The 15,791-nt window shown below is 38.5% G+C and overlaps 1 protein-coding gene across 16 annotated transcripts in view; it reads left to right on the plus strand.

Annotated features, from left to right (window-relative positions):
- Nucleotides 1-15,791, plus strand: part of PATJ (PATJ crumbs cell polarity complex component) — a 147,002-nt gene that overhangs the window by 15,226 nt on the left and 115,985 nt on the right. For all 16 annotated transcript variants that reach the window (XM_030455275.1, XM_030455278.1, XM_030455279.1 and 13 more), the window contains exons 7-14: nucleotides 247-375; nucleotides 2,143-2,355; nucleotides 5,700-5,802; nucleotides 6,728-6,816; nucleotides 8,059-8,194; nucleotides 8,487-8,612; nucleotides 12,992-13,068; nucleotides 15,633-15,689. In XM_030455275.1, coding sequence (XP_030311135.1) covers nucleotides 247-375; nucleotides 2,143-2,355; nucleotides 5,700-5,802; nucleotides 6,728-6,816; nucleotides 8,059-8,194; nucleotides 8,487-8,612; nucleotides 12,992-13,068; nucleotides 15,633-15,689 — 930 coding nt within the window. The remainder of the gene's footprint in view (nucleotides 1-246; nucleotides 376-2,142; nucleotides 2,356-5,699; nucleotides 5,803-6,727; nucleotides 6,817-8,058; nucleotides 8,195-8,486; nucleotides 8,613-12,991; nucleotides 13,069-15,632; nucleotides 15,690-15,791) is intronic.

A 15,791-nucleotide genomic window follows, 5' to 3' on the forward strand; every position in this document is an offset into this window, starting at 1 on the left:
AGCTTTTTCCTAGTATCCTGTTATCCTGAAAGTGAAGGACAAAATGTAGGTTTAAAAGGCAGATGAGAATCCCACTGCGTACTTTTAAGGAAGTGAAGCTGATGGAACAAAATCCAGCAGATCTCCAGTGTGGGGGGTAGAGAGAGAAAATTGCTCTGATTAATTCTCATCATTCCTGGTACATGGGAAAGTGAGAAACATTAAAGAGTGCCTGAAATTAAAATCTCCTGTTTTTATTAATTGCAGATTCGCTGGGGCCATGTTGAAGACGTTGAGCTGATTAACGATGGTTCGGGATTAGGCTTTGGAATTGTAGGAGGAAAGTCGAGTGGAGTAGTTGTAAGAACAATTGTTCCTGGGGGATTAGCAGATCGGGTAATTTGTTATATTATGTCACTTCTTGTTTGATTGTAAAGTATAATTAACTGGTTTTGACAGTCTTAAAATAAACTAATGTACTTAAACAAAAGGAAGCTGATAGCATCAAAGTCTGAATGCCAACATACACTTTAAATATGTTGAAGGTATGATTGAGGAAAAAGTCAGCACCTGATATGAATTAAGTTATTTCTCAGACATGCTTTGGCTTTCACAACATTGTTGAACATGCAGAAATTCTGAAAAGCTGTCTAGCCTTCTGATATTTTCAATACCCTTGGGATTTTCAGCCTTTGATCAGTCTGGGGGAGGACAAATATTCCTAATGGGTTTGCACATCCTCTGTAGAATTTGGCATGCTTGGCAGGGTCTACAGGAACAAACTCACTAAATGAATTGTCGGGCAAGAGAATCTGCCCTGCTGAAGTCATTGCATTGTGAGATTCAGTTGATGGATTGAAGATGTCCTGTTTTTAGTGGGTTTCATTTTAAAGGGATTTGATCCCTGCCTGTGTGACCAGTTCAAGGAAACACTTAGGATTGAAGCAAAGCTTTTTGAAGTTACTGATAACCTTTAAGGTTGCACAGGTACAGTCTGCAACCTTTGATTCCTAATCTTGAAACACTCAGTGCTAAGCATTTGGTGCATTTCAGGAGTAGAACATGTGCAATTCAAAACAGATTTGTTTTTTTAATGTGAATTTAGACAAATTACAGTATTTGAGGTCTGGATCCCATGCAGACTTGATCCAGTAACACACAAAAGAGAGAGGCTAAGTAAGGTGCTTCCTCTAGTGTAGGATAGAAATGAAAACTGGAGATCCAGAGAGTTTGACTGGAAAATGTTGGCCTTTGTGTGACTGCCTCCCTCCAAATCTGTCATGTCTAAACGAGTATTTTTTAATTATTGTGGAACACCTGTTTTGCTGTAAGGAAAAAATTGCTTTGGCTGCAAATGAAGCATGTAAGTTAGGAACTCACCACATCATTCTCAGCTGAATGAGACATCATTAAGTACATGTGAAATAACGAGCACATATACATGTTCAAATTGGATGAGTTTATAAATGAGTTTGAGTTAGTGCAGGGAATGTCTTTGCTATGACTGTTGTATAAATCAATGCACCTAAGGTGATGGAGCTCTGCTGATCAATACCAGCTGAGGATTTGGTCCTGTGAGTGATTGCTTATACTAGAAATTATGATGTAGGTCATGAATCATAATTATCATGAGAAAAAAGAGGGTTTGTGTGTAGTCTTGTTACCTTCACTGGATTTACTTGCTCGGGTATGAGCAGTCACATGAGAAAAGAATTGCTAGGTTAGTACAGAAGTATTAGGAAAGCTACAAGAAATCCTAAATGAAAATGGTGAGCTTTGTATTCTACCCCCCACCTGATGAGGTAGGGGTTAATGAAACTGCAATACATAAGAGCTGTGATATTTCAAACATTGTGTCCTCTCTTTTCTCCTAAATGAAAAAGTAACTTAATTCATAGGAATACTGATATTCAACCCAGGTATCTTAGTTTGGGAAAGACTGATGAACCACTGTTAACTACTGTGGGTAAAACATTGCATAACTGTGCAAACTCTTCCTGGCATTATTTAGTATATTCCCATGGTGGTCAATTTTAATGATAATTTCTTGCATTGTCTCTCACAACCATGGAGATGCCTGTACAGAGTTTCAATTTTATTATGAAAAAGATATTTTTATTTATAGACCTGAAACATATTTTACAATTTTATTTATGTTTGAAGGATGGGAGGCTCCGGACAGGAGATCACATCTTGCAGATTGGAGGGACCAATGTCCAAGGAATGACCAGTGAACAAGTTGCTCAAGTGCTGAGAAACTGTGGGAATTCTGTTAGGATGGTTGTTGCAAGAGACCCAAAATGTGAAATTATGGAGGCTCCACCACCACCTGTGGGCTGGCCAGTCAGTACATTGCCTTCCTTAGAAAATGAAAATGTGAGTATCTGGTGTTAACTTAAGACATTTTTAAGTATGTTAGTGGCTTGCAATCAAAAAGGAGAACAGAGTGTTCTTGAGACCTAAAATGCTTCTCTTCTTTTGAGCTGCCAGACATCATATGCTTGTGTTTAAGTGGTCATTGTTACAGCCCTGCCTTCTATAATTTTCCCTTTTTCCCGTGGGTTATTAATACCTATAATCTCAGATCAGAATGACCAGCTTTACAGAATTTATTTCAGAGTGGGTAATTTAATTACCAAGCCCATAAACATTATCGATAAATGGTACTTTTAGTTCTCCTTCTTAGCTCATTACGTTTTTGCTAATCAATCAATTCTAAGTGGGTTTAAAACTTGCATGTGAATTTCCCCAGTCTGAAATCCAGAGCGCCACGGCCACACCAGAATTATTCAGCACAATCATCTCTTTATGAAACATAAGTGCAATGTTTTCATAGTCTACGCTGCTGTCTGTGATAGGAAATATATCTAAAAATTTTGAAACTTGTTTTAGCAAATCTTATCATGGTCATATCAAAGTCTCTTGTTTTTGAAGTCATTCTTTTCAGTTTTGAGTAATTAAAATCAACAAATGCTACACTAAGTGTACAGTAGGTCTTGAAACATAAACAAAGCTGTGCTTGTGAACCATCTGCTACTACTGTGCTGCTTAGATTTAGGTGTAGAATCTGAGTAGCCTTTTCTTTCTTTTCTAGTTTCTTGAATATGAGTGAAGAGAGCTGATCTTTTTGAAGTACCGTTTTTAGAGGTCAAACTTGAAGTTACTGTTACAAAGTCACCTTCTCACTTGCTGGGAATAGTGACTGCAGAGGCAGCCAGTAGCTTTGTGTCTTGCATCTCTCTGAAGGATTTCTCTGGTTGAAGCTATCAGTAAAGTATTAGAGTCCTCCTCAAGCTCCTCTTCTCAGAAGAGGGATTGGTATAGTAGGAAATGTGAGTGGGAGAGAGATGGGAGGGGGTAATCTATGTACATAAGGTTGGAGTCTTAGAAGTGAGCCTAATACTCTGAAAAAAGACTTTCTAGAGAATCTGTTGGTACAAAAGCACTTCTTTTCTGGCTGTATCATATTTTCCAAGGCCTGAATTAGGAAAAAATTATATGGTCCTAGTTTTGTTTCCTCTACAAAGTACTATTTTTCTCTCTTCCCCACCTCAAAGGCAGGGCCTGTTTGTCACGTTGTAGATACTTCAGTCTTTCTAAAATATTCTTCTTTCTGGTGCCTTTTTAGTACCTTCCTTATTCCTGCTATGTAATTTAGAGGGAAAAAAAAGGAGTGTTGCATTTTCATCTATTTCTTTCTGAATGTCATCTATTGTTTTCTGAACTGAACACTCCCTTCATATTTAGATTTGAAGAAACTCCTCTTTCTTGTATGGAGAGATTTGCTTAAGAATTGTGGCTAATCTGATGACTTATTAATTTAATGATGATTTTAATGGTCCACCTTTCAGCTGATGTCTGATTTACAAAACTTCTTGCTATAATCTAATTTCTCTCTATTTTCTGAGTTCTTCCTGTACTGAGTACTACTGTGAGCTTTCAAAGATAAATTATTTGCCTTTTCTTATTTTGCAAACTAGCAGAAAGGCAGTTTTAAACTATGGCTAGGATTTTCAGTTTTACATTAATATTTGATTTCCTTTAAGTTTTCTGCAGTAGAGAAAAACTGAAACTACTTATATCTGTGCATGAGCTCAGGAACATTTACAATATTCATACATTTCAAGACACTCAAGATGTTAGTAGCCTCCTCATCCTGACTGCATTTAGGACTCTGTTCTTTGATTTTTTTTTTTTTCTAGATTGCACTTCTTATGTTTGCATTCTACTGATAACATTACTTAGAGAGAAGTTTTGTAGAGCCAGAGCCCTGACTATGGAAGGCTTTTGACTGTAAAATACCAGGACTGTCAAGGCCATAGTTCTCTTTGCCTTGTTTCCTGTTTTGTTTCCCTCTCCTAAAGCTGTGACAAAGCATCAGAACAGATCTTCATTTCTGTCTGTATCTTACAGAGCAAGAGAGCTGGAAAGCATTTAATGAGCTTAATGAATTGGCTAGTGGAGGGAGGTGTGTGTGGTAAGATAGGAGATAGCTTTCCACTCATCTGTCTTTCAGAGAAAAGTGGAATGGTACAGGCATCACTTTAATTTGGTCTTTCCAGTGCTGATAATTGGCAAGCTTATGGTTAAACTTCTGTTCCCTCTCTTAAGAAATGTTTTGCAATTTCCTGGTTCATTTTTTGCTGTTGGCAGGGACACTGTCCCTCTTGTTTTCATCACTTTAACAGACCTTGTTCTGATCATCTCCTTAGTTTTGGTCCCATTGGGCCATATCTGCTTACCAAAACCAAACAGCATCAGGTATTTTCAATTTCTCCTTTGCAATCCCAGATCTATATGCTGAATTGTTTTTCCCCTTGGTAGCACCAGTATCTTTAAGGTGCCCTGTTGGAAGTCTGTCTTTCAGTTTTGATTTTTACATGTCCAAGTAAAGTGACTGCTGAAGCCTGCTTTGTGGGGACTTCTTTCCATACACTTTTCTAGTGGAAGATCAGATAATATTGTAATCTTAGCTAATGGGATTTAGTGTTTGTTTGTTGTTGTTGTTTTTGTTTTTTTTTTTAATTGTAGTTAAGTGCAGGGTTTAGAGAACAGGTTATCTCATGTGCTTCTCTTTTCAAGGATTGTTTCTTCAATAAAGTTCATCAATAAAGTGTTTACAAATTAATATTCTTCTCTGTAAAGTCTTAGCTGTAATTTTCATGGAATTGAACTAATGAGTCTTTTGCTCATTAGTGTCCTTTACTTCCTCCTTTCCTAGTAGGTGGTAACATGGAGAGATAAGCATCACTTTCCTTGACAGAAGTTTGTGATGTGTATTTGTACCAGAGTTTTTTGCTGCTTAACTGTCCAACAGGCAAATGGATTAATGACACAGGTTATCAGGACTAATATATGAAAGGGAAAGAGGAAATTTTGGATGCATTCATAGTTTCTGCTGTCTTGTAAGACTGACTGGGAAGGTTGCTGTTACCAAGTGGCAGTGGAAGCCAAAGGGAAATGGCCCCCCAAGCAGTCTGACAAAACCACTCATTTCCCATAAAACATTATCTTCTGACAGGGGTGTGAAGAATCTATTAGGAAAGGGCTGAAAAAGCAACTGGTGACTTTGGGTGACACCTTTTTTTCAGAGAATATCTCTTGCAAATATGATCCCTCCTAAAACAAGAAAATAACTGTTTCTGAAGATCTTAACTTGCAATGTTGTAATGGTACTGGGAATTTGAGCACTTTTTTACTGTCATGTGCTTTGTTTATAGGATGACACCAACCTTTTTGAGACCTATGATGTTGAACTTGTAAAAAAGAATGGGCAAAGCCTGGGGATAACAATTGTTGGATATGCTGGCACAGGTGAACTAGGTGAGCTCTAAAAGATTTAGTAAGGCCTAGAACCCTTTATTTACTTTGGAAAAAATGGGTAACACTTCTTTGAAACAGCCTGAGCTACCAAATCTATAAAGAGGATATTTGGAGAATTTGCCACTAAGAGAAATTCAGCCACAAAATTTTTTTAAAGTGTTGTAACTGACTCAAAACAAGAATTCTCACTTGATTGCTGGACTGAGAATTTTACATGCTCGTGTTGTTACTGTTCAAGACACTAAACTGTGTCAGTTCCTGCCTGTACAGACTCTTGAGACAGTCAGGTTCCTGGCTACACTGTTCCTTGTTTTTCCTCTGTGGTATATATATGGCACAATTCATTTAGTACATCTGAAGAAGGATTTCAGAACCAGAGTGCTGGATGGTCCCAGCTTGCATTAACTTTAGAATGGCATCTTCAGTGTCTACAAACCAGCTCAGCATGCACCTCTTTTTCATTAAGATTTAAAGTACTAAATTCTTTAGCTGTAGGAATATGACTGAAGTCTTGATCAAAGCACTTAAGCACATCCTTTACTTTTAGCTTAGGTAGTCCTATTGAAATCAAATTCAGCATGGATTTAAGTGATTGTGGTTTAAAGCCTGGGTAAGCACAAGAGTGAATCCATGGAAGAGGTGGCCTTTTGTGAGAGATTTTAAGGCAAAATGAGTTGAAGTCTGTGTACAGGTGGTTGTGTCAGAGCTATTTTTCCCATCAGAGATCCTTGGTGGTTCTAACTCAGGCTTTGTGAGTGGTAACATGCAAATGGTGGTGGTTCACAGAATCATAACTTTATGGACAGAAGTGTGTAAAACAGACTAAATATATAACTAAATGAGTAATTTAAAATCTTAATAAGAAAACAATCAAATTAGGTTAATGTAGTGACTTGTTCTTTTCCTTCCCTCCCCCTGCCAACAGAACCTTCAGGGATTTTTGTGAAAAATATAATACCTGGTAGTGCTGCTGACCACAATGGCCAAATTCATGTTCATGACAAAATTGTTGCTGTAAGTAAAAGAGTCTGCTTATACATTTTTCTGGATCTAGTACTTCCTTACACATCTTGGTGTTAAAAGAACATTGTAGTGAAGATTTTCTAAAATTAATAAAACTGTCACTCTGCAGAGGAAAGAATTTAGTGGTTCATATTTATTTAGGCAGATTTGTAACAGAAATGATCTTGGGCTTGCTATGCTTAAAATACTATTTTTATATTTAAAGAAGTAGTAAGGAGTAGTTCAGTATGAAAGAGGCAAGCATTTGGATTACAATATTTCAGAGTAGAGAATCTTGGCTTTTGGCCTGAAGTGAAGATGAGCAGCATTAGCTTCTATTTGAAGGGAATGGGATTTGAGGGTGGTTATGATTTTGCAAGATGTGGCAGCCTGGTTATGGTCCTTTTGTGTAGCATAGTGTGGATATGGTCAAAATGTTAATAGTGACAATTTAGGTTTAAAAAAACCCCAAGCTTCATGTGTAGAAAAATTAAAATCATTGAATAGCAATGAACTGGATAATAGCCAGTTTTGCATTCACAGTACAAGCAAGAATAAATTACACAGTCTTTGTTTTAAGAGATAATATTTATAGAGATATGATTTTAAATTACCTTAAAAATGTGTGCCATGCCAGACTTTTCAAATTCAGCTGCTTCTTTGTAAGAGCAAAAATTGATACAGCCTTGTGCTTTTATATGCAGTTTTGCAGAAGCAGCTCCTGTTGATGAATGAGGTGAACAGAGTATTTTGGGTGTAAATTAAAACATCTGAGTTTGTGGAAGAACTGAGCTGCTCAGCATGGATTGTACAGGCAGTAATGTGTAAAGGCTTGTGTGGGATATGGTGGAAATCCATGAGAAAAATAACAGTGATCATGAACTGAACAAAGTTCTGGGCTGACTGCTCTTGCTGGGAAGCTTAATCCACAATACTCCTTAAACTTTTTAGTAAGCAAAAAAATTGTGGGGGGAAATCAGTGCATACTTAGATCAGATTGGTAAATCATGATTTATGGTTGCTCCATGAAGAGAGAAGAAATTACTCTTGTCTTTCCTTTTAAAATGCATTTTGTAATATTATCTAATTAGTGAAATGTAACTGGTTTACTGAGATTGTTTTGCAAATACTACTGCCTTGAGTGAACAACTCAATAATTCCTGCCCAAAATAACCTGGATGTTGCTCACAGAGTATGGTACATCATAAGAATGTAATGTGAAAACTATTATATGATAGGATTGTCTTGTTTTAGGTTGATGGAGTCAGTATACAGGATTATAGCAACCAGGAAGTGGTGGAGGCTCTTCGTAACACGGGGCAGACTGTACGCCTTACCCTGCTTAGAAGGAAACCTTCTACTGTTTCTTCAGAAGGACCTTCAGATAGAGGTAATCCTGGGTTTTTTTTTCCCTTTTTTAGCAGCTGATCTAATTTTTCAGTCAATTTTCAAGTACCTAGTTTAACAGTTAGGACTAGATGCTATATGAGCCTGAAGACACACTGCAGAAAATGAGATTCTTAAGGAGGAATGGAGAGAAACAGAAATGAGGGATTTGGGAAAACTGAGTGCAAAACTGCTGTGTAGCCAAAAAAAAAGAGTAGTATAGTAGTTAGTAAGGTGATGTTACTACTTCAAGTAATTTTCAGCATGAGACATTTTTTTTTCATTTCCTTTTACAGTGCTGCCTACTGTTCCCACCTTTCTTACTCCTGGAGCTGAAATGAGTGGGGGCACTGAGAATGAGAAAAACCAAGAATGGAAGGATCATCTTCAAAATGAAAAGAAGCAAAGTCTACTCAGATCAGGTGGGTAGGATATCTTTCAGTGTCTCTTCTGAATCTTTGAAATTGTCTTCAGTTAATTTTCAGTACTGATGGGCTATTGTTGCTGACTCCATCATTAGCTTTTTCTCTGTAATGCTTTTTATTCAGGTCCCTCTGAACTAAAGCTCAACCTGTTGGGTCTATCCACTCTCAGGAGTTCTCATTAACCCTGGTCCAGTGTTATCTCAGTCATACCTAGCTTCTTGCCCTCACAGGTCTTATGTTCCTGTGTCTGCAGAGCCTTTTGGTTTCCTTTACATCATCTCTGATGCCCATTTGCTGCAGTTTCCTCTTTTAGCTGCAGTAGCTTCATCAGAACTCACATTCTGAGCTGCTTGGCTTGGCCTCCTGCAACCTGGGACCTGAGCTGCACCAGCCTTCCTCAGGAGTTTTGACCCAGTAGGGCTTGCTGGAGGACCAAAATTGGCTGCAGCCTGACCTGGTATCTGGGCAGGAGTTAACATGAGGGTGTGCTTTTAGCAGCAAACCAGTCAGAGGTAGAGGCAGGTCACAAGGGCATGAATTACTTTGTTTCTCAGCTGACTTGTGAATCCAGGGTGGAGGTCTCTCCAGAAGGCCTGCTTCAAATACCCTGCAGATTTCTGGGCTCTTCTACAGAAACTTTTGGGTGAATGTGTTAAAGTCAGCATAAATTATCCTTATGCCTTGTAATTTCTAAGATATGTAGATGTAAGAGAGGAGTCTAAATTATGGCTGTCAATGAATAACAATTTTGCTGTGATCGTGGAAGATCTGTCAGTATTAAAGACAACTTGGAAACGAGAGAAATGTAGCACTTCCTATGTTCCATTCTGGTTTACTTTTCTGTCCAAGCCTTGTAACCAGACATCCTTTGTTGTGACTTTTGCATGTTCCCAGAAGCAGGAAGCCAAAATAGAGGTGATTAAGATGTAAGGTTACCAAAGCATTGTCTTAGCTGTATGAATAGAAAAGCATATACTGATTTGTAGTTACAAGGAGTGAATAACTTAAATACATCCTACTGCTATGTCCTTAGAGGCAGAAGAGCCAGAAGGGCTTACACTCACTATGACAGCAGCTAGAAAAGAGCAACACATGCTGTCCTGTATTGCTTACCCAATCCTTCTTTTCTGTAGAAATCTTTATGTGTATTTTCTTTTTCTACCAAAGCAAGCTCCTGGCTGTTCATGGTTAGGTTCTCTTGTGTCACAGACTGCAGATTTCTGCCCTGATGCAAAGAGAATTTTCTGAATTTTGTTACTTAATACCTAGTGCTGTGCACATATGGTATGGAAATGCCAGGACCAGATTATGCTGAGAACTGACATTGCTTTCACCTGGCTTGAGGTTGACAAACTCTGTTAGTCCCAAGGTGTGTTACCAAGATGTGCCTTAGGGCATCTGAACATCCCTGTTCAGATAACCAGCTCAGATCAAACTGTATTTCTGAGCCCTTCTCATAGCAGGCCCTAACTCCTTTGATGTGGATCCACTACCTCTCCATAAATACTCCAAAGTCCTTAGTTTTAAGAGAAGTTTGTGACCAAGTTGTATGCCTGTGAGTGGCTCCCCTACAATTCTAGCATTGTGAAAATCTTGCAGCCTCCTTCCTTGAGCTCTGCAGAGTAGGGTGCAGCTGCATCTGGGTCTGGCAAGGACTTCCCTGCCTGCAGTCCATATCTGCTGGTAGGACCCTTGCTTATCCCTGGCATCTGCACTGCAGTCCCCAGTGCATCATGTAGCAAGTGTACTACCAGATTTTTCTCTTCTCTTATGTGTCTGAGCTTCCCTTACTCTGGAGAATAGAGGATAATATGTTTGCATGCACTGCGTGTCCTGGGGAAAACAAAATTTAAACACTGAAGATACTGTTTGTTTGCAGTTGGATATTGCCCTTGATACCATCTAGCAGTGCTGGGCCTCCTTTGGCCAGCAGAATACTGAGGTGGGCTTTGAAACTGAGTAATCAGTCAGGAGCATTTAGTGCAATGGTAAGCAAGTAGCATTGCTTCAGTAAACCAGAGTTTTTCATAGTGAAAAACCACTTTAAGTCACAAGGCTCTGCAAAAGCTTTATGCAACTGTAAAATGTGTGTGCCTCTCTCTCTCTGTTATAAAGTTGAAATACTTGGTTGCAAATTTTACTCCTACTGAAATATGATGTATAAGATTTCAACTTGGAACACAACTTAATGGCCAAGTTTAAATTCCAAAGATAGGTGCTTATTTTGGACGGGGTGATGGGCACTTCATTATGATGGTGCTAAAGTAAATACTGCTAATTTAAGGCTCTGACTAAACTCTGGAAATGCTTTTAGAAGTTTAATGTGAAAGGCATGTTTTATAAAATATGTATTACTTCCCTTTAAGCCCAGTTGTGTGAAATTCTTCCTAAATTGTGTTTCCTGGAGAGGTATTAAAAGGTAATTCTGGCCAGGCAATACTATGCTTTAGCACTTCTGTTACAAAGGCAACGTGGTTTAGGATGCAGTGTGCACGGTGCCTGAAACTTTCTGTTAGCAGATGAGAGGCAATTAACTGAAGAGCTGCATCTGCAAGACTGTGGACTGGGCTGAGCTGCTTTCTATTTGCCTTGCAGCAGTACTCAAAACCCAAAGATATGATGATGCTACTCGGGTGCTTAAAAGCAGCTGGGAAAAAATACCCAAGAGTAGGGCAGATAAAGGTAGTGCATTAATGAAGTGCACTAGAGCACAGTACACATCCTTGCAGAGTAAGTCTGCAAAACCAGGAGGAAATTGCAAGAAGTAAAGATCCCAGTTTTGAACACACTGTCAATTTTGACCTGGAAAGATGATTTTTTTTTTTTGTAATATGCTTGTGATTTATTCTTGATGCTTGCTAATTAGAAATGAAAAACTGTGTGGGAGTGCATGCAGAGGGACAAACTAAACATGTTGAAAATTGTTGCTGATGAAAGCTGTCCCTGGGAAGCATTTTCATTTCTGAGGCCTTGCACATTTATCTCAGGTCATGAGGAATCCAGCTGGATGACAGACCAGGTTAAAGATGATCTGGTTCTGACCAAGTGAAATCTCTGTTGTTAGGCTCTGAGGAGTTTGGTTTCTCAGTGCAGATCAGACAGAATTTGCCCATCTGACATGAGAGAAAGTCAGCACAAGAGATGCAGTGATGGGTTATGTTGTTGTATATGTTAACTTAAACTAAAATCTTTGTTTTTAATGAGAGGAAGGCTTCAGTTGTAAAATGATGTGTTGAGGATTGTATTGCAGAGCTCAAGTTTTATCTTTGCAGTCTGCAAAGGTGTTGAAAGCAGAGGCAGCTTGACATCCCATTTGTGTTGGCTTTTGCTAGTAGGTAGACTCTGAGCTTCTTTTGGTATCTTCAAAATCCCCCCCACCTCAGGAGGTATTTTAGTTGCCAGCTTGTGTGCAAAATGTGAGGTTGTGATTTACATTCTGAATTTCAGCCTGACACATCAGCCATACTAAGTGGTCTGTGCCTTGTCTAGACATCTGACAAACTATTACAGTCATTTGGGGTGGTGGGGGGAGAAGAACAGGTTTTGGTAATTTAGACCCCAGTTGCTGCTGCTGCTGTAAGCTGCTAGATGGAATTTGCTGTAGAGCTTGATTCTTACCAGTTAAACATTGCTGCAGCTTGGAACTTTATATGTGCACTGAGCTTCTGGATGAGGTCAAATGCAGGGCAGCCAGTCATTTTATGCTGTCTAGCTCTGTCAAATTGTCTTACATGAATGTAATACTGCCTTGGTTGCATAAGTAAGAAAGCTGAAAAGATATAAATGTCAAGATAGCCAAGTTCCCACGGAAGACTGGTTTAGAACTGGAGCTTATATTAAGGCTCATGTTACTTACTGGTCTAATTAAACTAGACAAGCCTTTATACCTGCCAAATGTATAAATAAAGTCTGTGACTGCATTGTGCTGACACAGCCCCTCGATAACAGCAATATCTTGTCAGGTGTTTTACTTCTTAAGGGAGTTCATTTTGGTGGGAGATAATGCTTCTCTGGAGTGGCAAGTGGTTTTTATAGCAACAAATTATGAAGTCGTGTGAAATTTGCTTTGCAGCCTGAGAGAGTGATTTATTTGCAGTACTGTGAGGTACAGAACTCACATTTCATCAATGCAAGCATCACCTCTTCTGCTTCTCAGTTGAATAAATCACACGTTAGCAGTAGGTGACATTTTGCATTGTTTTCCTAAGACATTTTTGATTTGTACTTTTTGATAGACTCAGCTTAATGCACTTTCCTTTTCTTGGATTATGCCCTGTAATTTTATTTACACTGAGTTTTTACTGAAGTATTTAGAATTAGATGTGCTTCTCAATGTACAATATACTTCTAAATTGAATATTCACTTTCATATTTAGGAAGAGTCCCACTCCCTCCAGCACATGAGCTGAAATCCAAATGGGAAAACCTGCTGGGACCTGAATATGGAGTTATGGTATGTTATCTTTCAATAAACTACATTCATGTATGTTACTTCTTGAAATTACTGGTCTGTGAGTTAGCATTACAGGCTGTTTATAGAACAGTTTAGTGTTTGGAACAGATCAGTAACATCAAATTTTGTTTCCTGTAACATCAAGAGTGAACTATGGGAGTGCTATAATCAGGTGTTTTGGGGTTTTTTCATGCTATTTATATAGATACTATTGTTTTACAGATTCTAGACAGCAAGAGTGATTTAAGAAAATAAACCCTTTTAAAAGCAGCAGCCACTTAAAATAGGTGTCATTTTTATGATTTCATTTATTATCTATTTGTTTTACTGTGCACTGGGGGAAAAAAGAAGTCTCAGGATAGGGATTCTGTGTTTAATGAAGAATCTTAAAATGTTGTTAGAAGAATGAAAGAATGATTTTCAAAAGTGCTGGGAAAATAGCAAGTAATTCACTGTAGTATAACTTTGTGGTTCTGCTGTCTATTAGCTATTTCTTCACCTCCTATTAAATAATTGCCAAGCAAAAGATTGTTTTGATGAATCGTCATAAAGAGCTGACTGCAAGGGTAATTCACTGCTGCTTTGCAGTTCTGGCTTTGCCAGGGAGTACAGATAAAAGACTCCAGCCAGCGTTCCTTCCGAAGACTAAAAAAATTCTCACCACCACCCAGAAAATGCCCTGTTTGTCTTTTGCAATGCTTGTCCAGTTGATTTAGAGACACTTATTTTTACTACTTGGAGTAGCCATCGTTGCAGTCGCTTGCTGGAAGATTTAAAGTAGCTTTAAGAATTGCCTTGAGAAACTCACTTCTCTTCTTTCCATTAGCACTCCTTTAAGATCTAGAGTTCGTGTAAGATTATGTACATGATGCAATAAATCTGTTGGGCTGCCCACTTCAGTTGCTCAGTATTCCCATCCTTACATTTCAAGAGTCTGATGTTACCTCCCTTAGCACTATCATGCTTCCCACAGAGGATGAAAACCTGCTTAGTTTGTGAAATCCTCCTTTTCTAATTCTTCTTCAGCTGCTGCCAGTAAAATGGCAGGAGTGAAAATGTTAACGATTGGTCCTTTAAATAATAGAAGGAAAGTGTAGTGGTATCCCATCTGGAAAGTTTCTTTGTTTTTTTTTTTTTGTTGTTGTTGTTGCTGTTCTTTCAGTTCTCTTTGTCTGTAGCTACCTCTAGCCTTGTGTTCAATAACAACATTCAGTTTGATTCAGCCTGATAAAATGACAGAAATCACAGAAAATTAGGGTTTGGAAGGGACCTTGAAAGATTGTCCAAAATCCCTGCCAGAGCAGGGTCACCTACAGCAGGTAAAGATAAGACAGTCCCTGTTTCACTCTGTCCTCATGCTCAGGTCCCAGAAAATCACCCTGAAGGTGCCTCTGGGTTTGAATATTCTCTCTGAAGCATTGCTCTTCAGAGGACATAGCTGCTTGAAGAGAAGATTTGGTGTCACTTATGGTCTTTGTGTTGCTGATCCTCTGTGGTTGCAATGGAAGGAGCTGAGATCCTGCCGGAGCAGAAGGAGACCCTGGAAGTCTGGGCAGGGATGTGGGACTGTGGGGTATTTGTTGTCTGGTACCTGAGCATGAGCAGTCAAGCTGAGGAGTTATCATCCATAGATTCATTTAGTTACAGCTGAATGGGCATGAAATGGTTTCTGTTAGGAAAAATACCCTAAGTATTGGAAAGCAAGGTGCTGAAAGCTGTGACTACAGTTAAGCCAAAAGAAAAAGCTGAGCCTTAGTCTTGTTCATAGATACCACGTTAAACTACACATTTCCAAAGGAGCCTGAAGTTATCTGATTTTTGGCAAGACTTAAAGTACCAAGACAAGTGCAAGACAAGTGTACCAGTCCTCCCAGTTCAGTTCAGCATCTCAGACACCAGCCCTGGGCCATCACCATAGATGTCATGTAACTGCATTAAAAATTGGACTAAATAACCTTCTAAGGTTACAGATGAATAAATTACCTTGAGGAAGAACATTACAAGAAAACCTGCAGTGAATATAGTTATTTTATTAATTTTTTTTTTTTTTTAAATTAAGATGTGCTGAAGGGATTTGTTGTTACTCCCTTAAATAATCCACTTTGTATGCACACATTTGGTAACTACTCTCATGGATTTCAAGAAAACATGCTGCAGAAGATGGTGCTTTAGTCTACATGTTAGATGGCTGTAGTGCAGCCTGAAGTAATAACTTAAGCTATCAACCTTTTCCAGTTCTGACTGAAAAGTCAGTTTGGGTATTTCTATCAAACATAATGGCATTTTGTGCTTTTACAGAATTACTAAACTTGTCTAAAATTGGCACTCAGGCTTGAGGAGCAGTATAGTATTGGAGTCTGCTAATAGTGCATAATAACCACATTCCTAGTTGCTAATGTTCTGCATATGATTCTTCTAATATTTGTTTAAAATTATTTTGCATCAGTGTGACTTTGTGGAAGTACAGTTTACTTTGCTCATCATTTATTTGTTGGTTTTTGTCATTCTAGTAAAAGCTTTGTTGAAAAGCTGCTGAAACAATGTAACTATGTACATTTTTTTAGGTTGTGACTGTGGATACACCCATTACAGATGATTCAGAGCTCCAGAAGTACTCTAAGGTATGACTTCCATGATGGTTTCCTCCATGGTATATATGTTGGTATAGAAAAAATTCCAAATTAAGGATGTCCACTGCTAAAAAGCTAACAGAAAACCAGTGA

Source organism: Calypte anna, chromosome 8 (genome assembly GCF_003957555.1).
Source record: "Calypte anna isolate BGI_N300 chromosome 8, bCalAnn1_v1.p, whole genome shotgun sequence".
Lineage (NCBI taxonomy): Eukaryota > Metazoa > Chordata > Aves > Apodiformes > Trochilidae > Calypte > Calypte anna.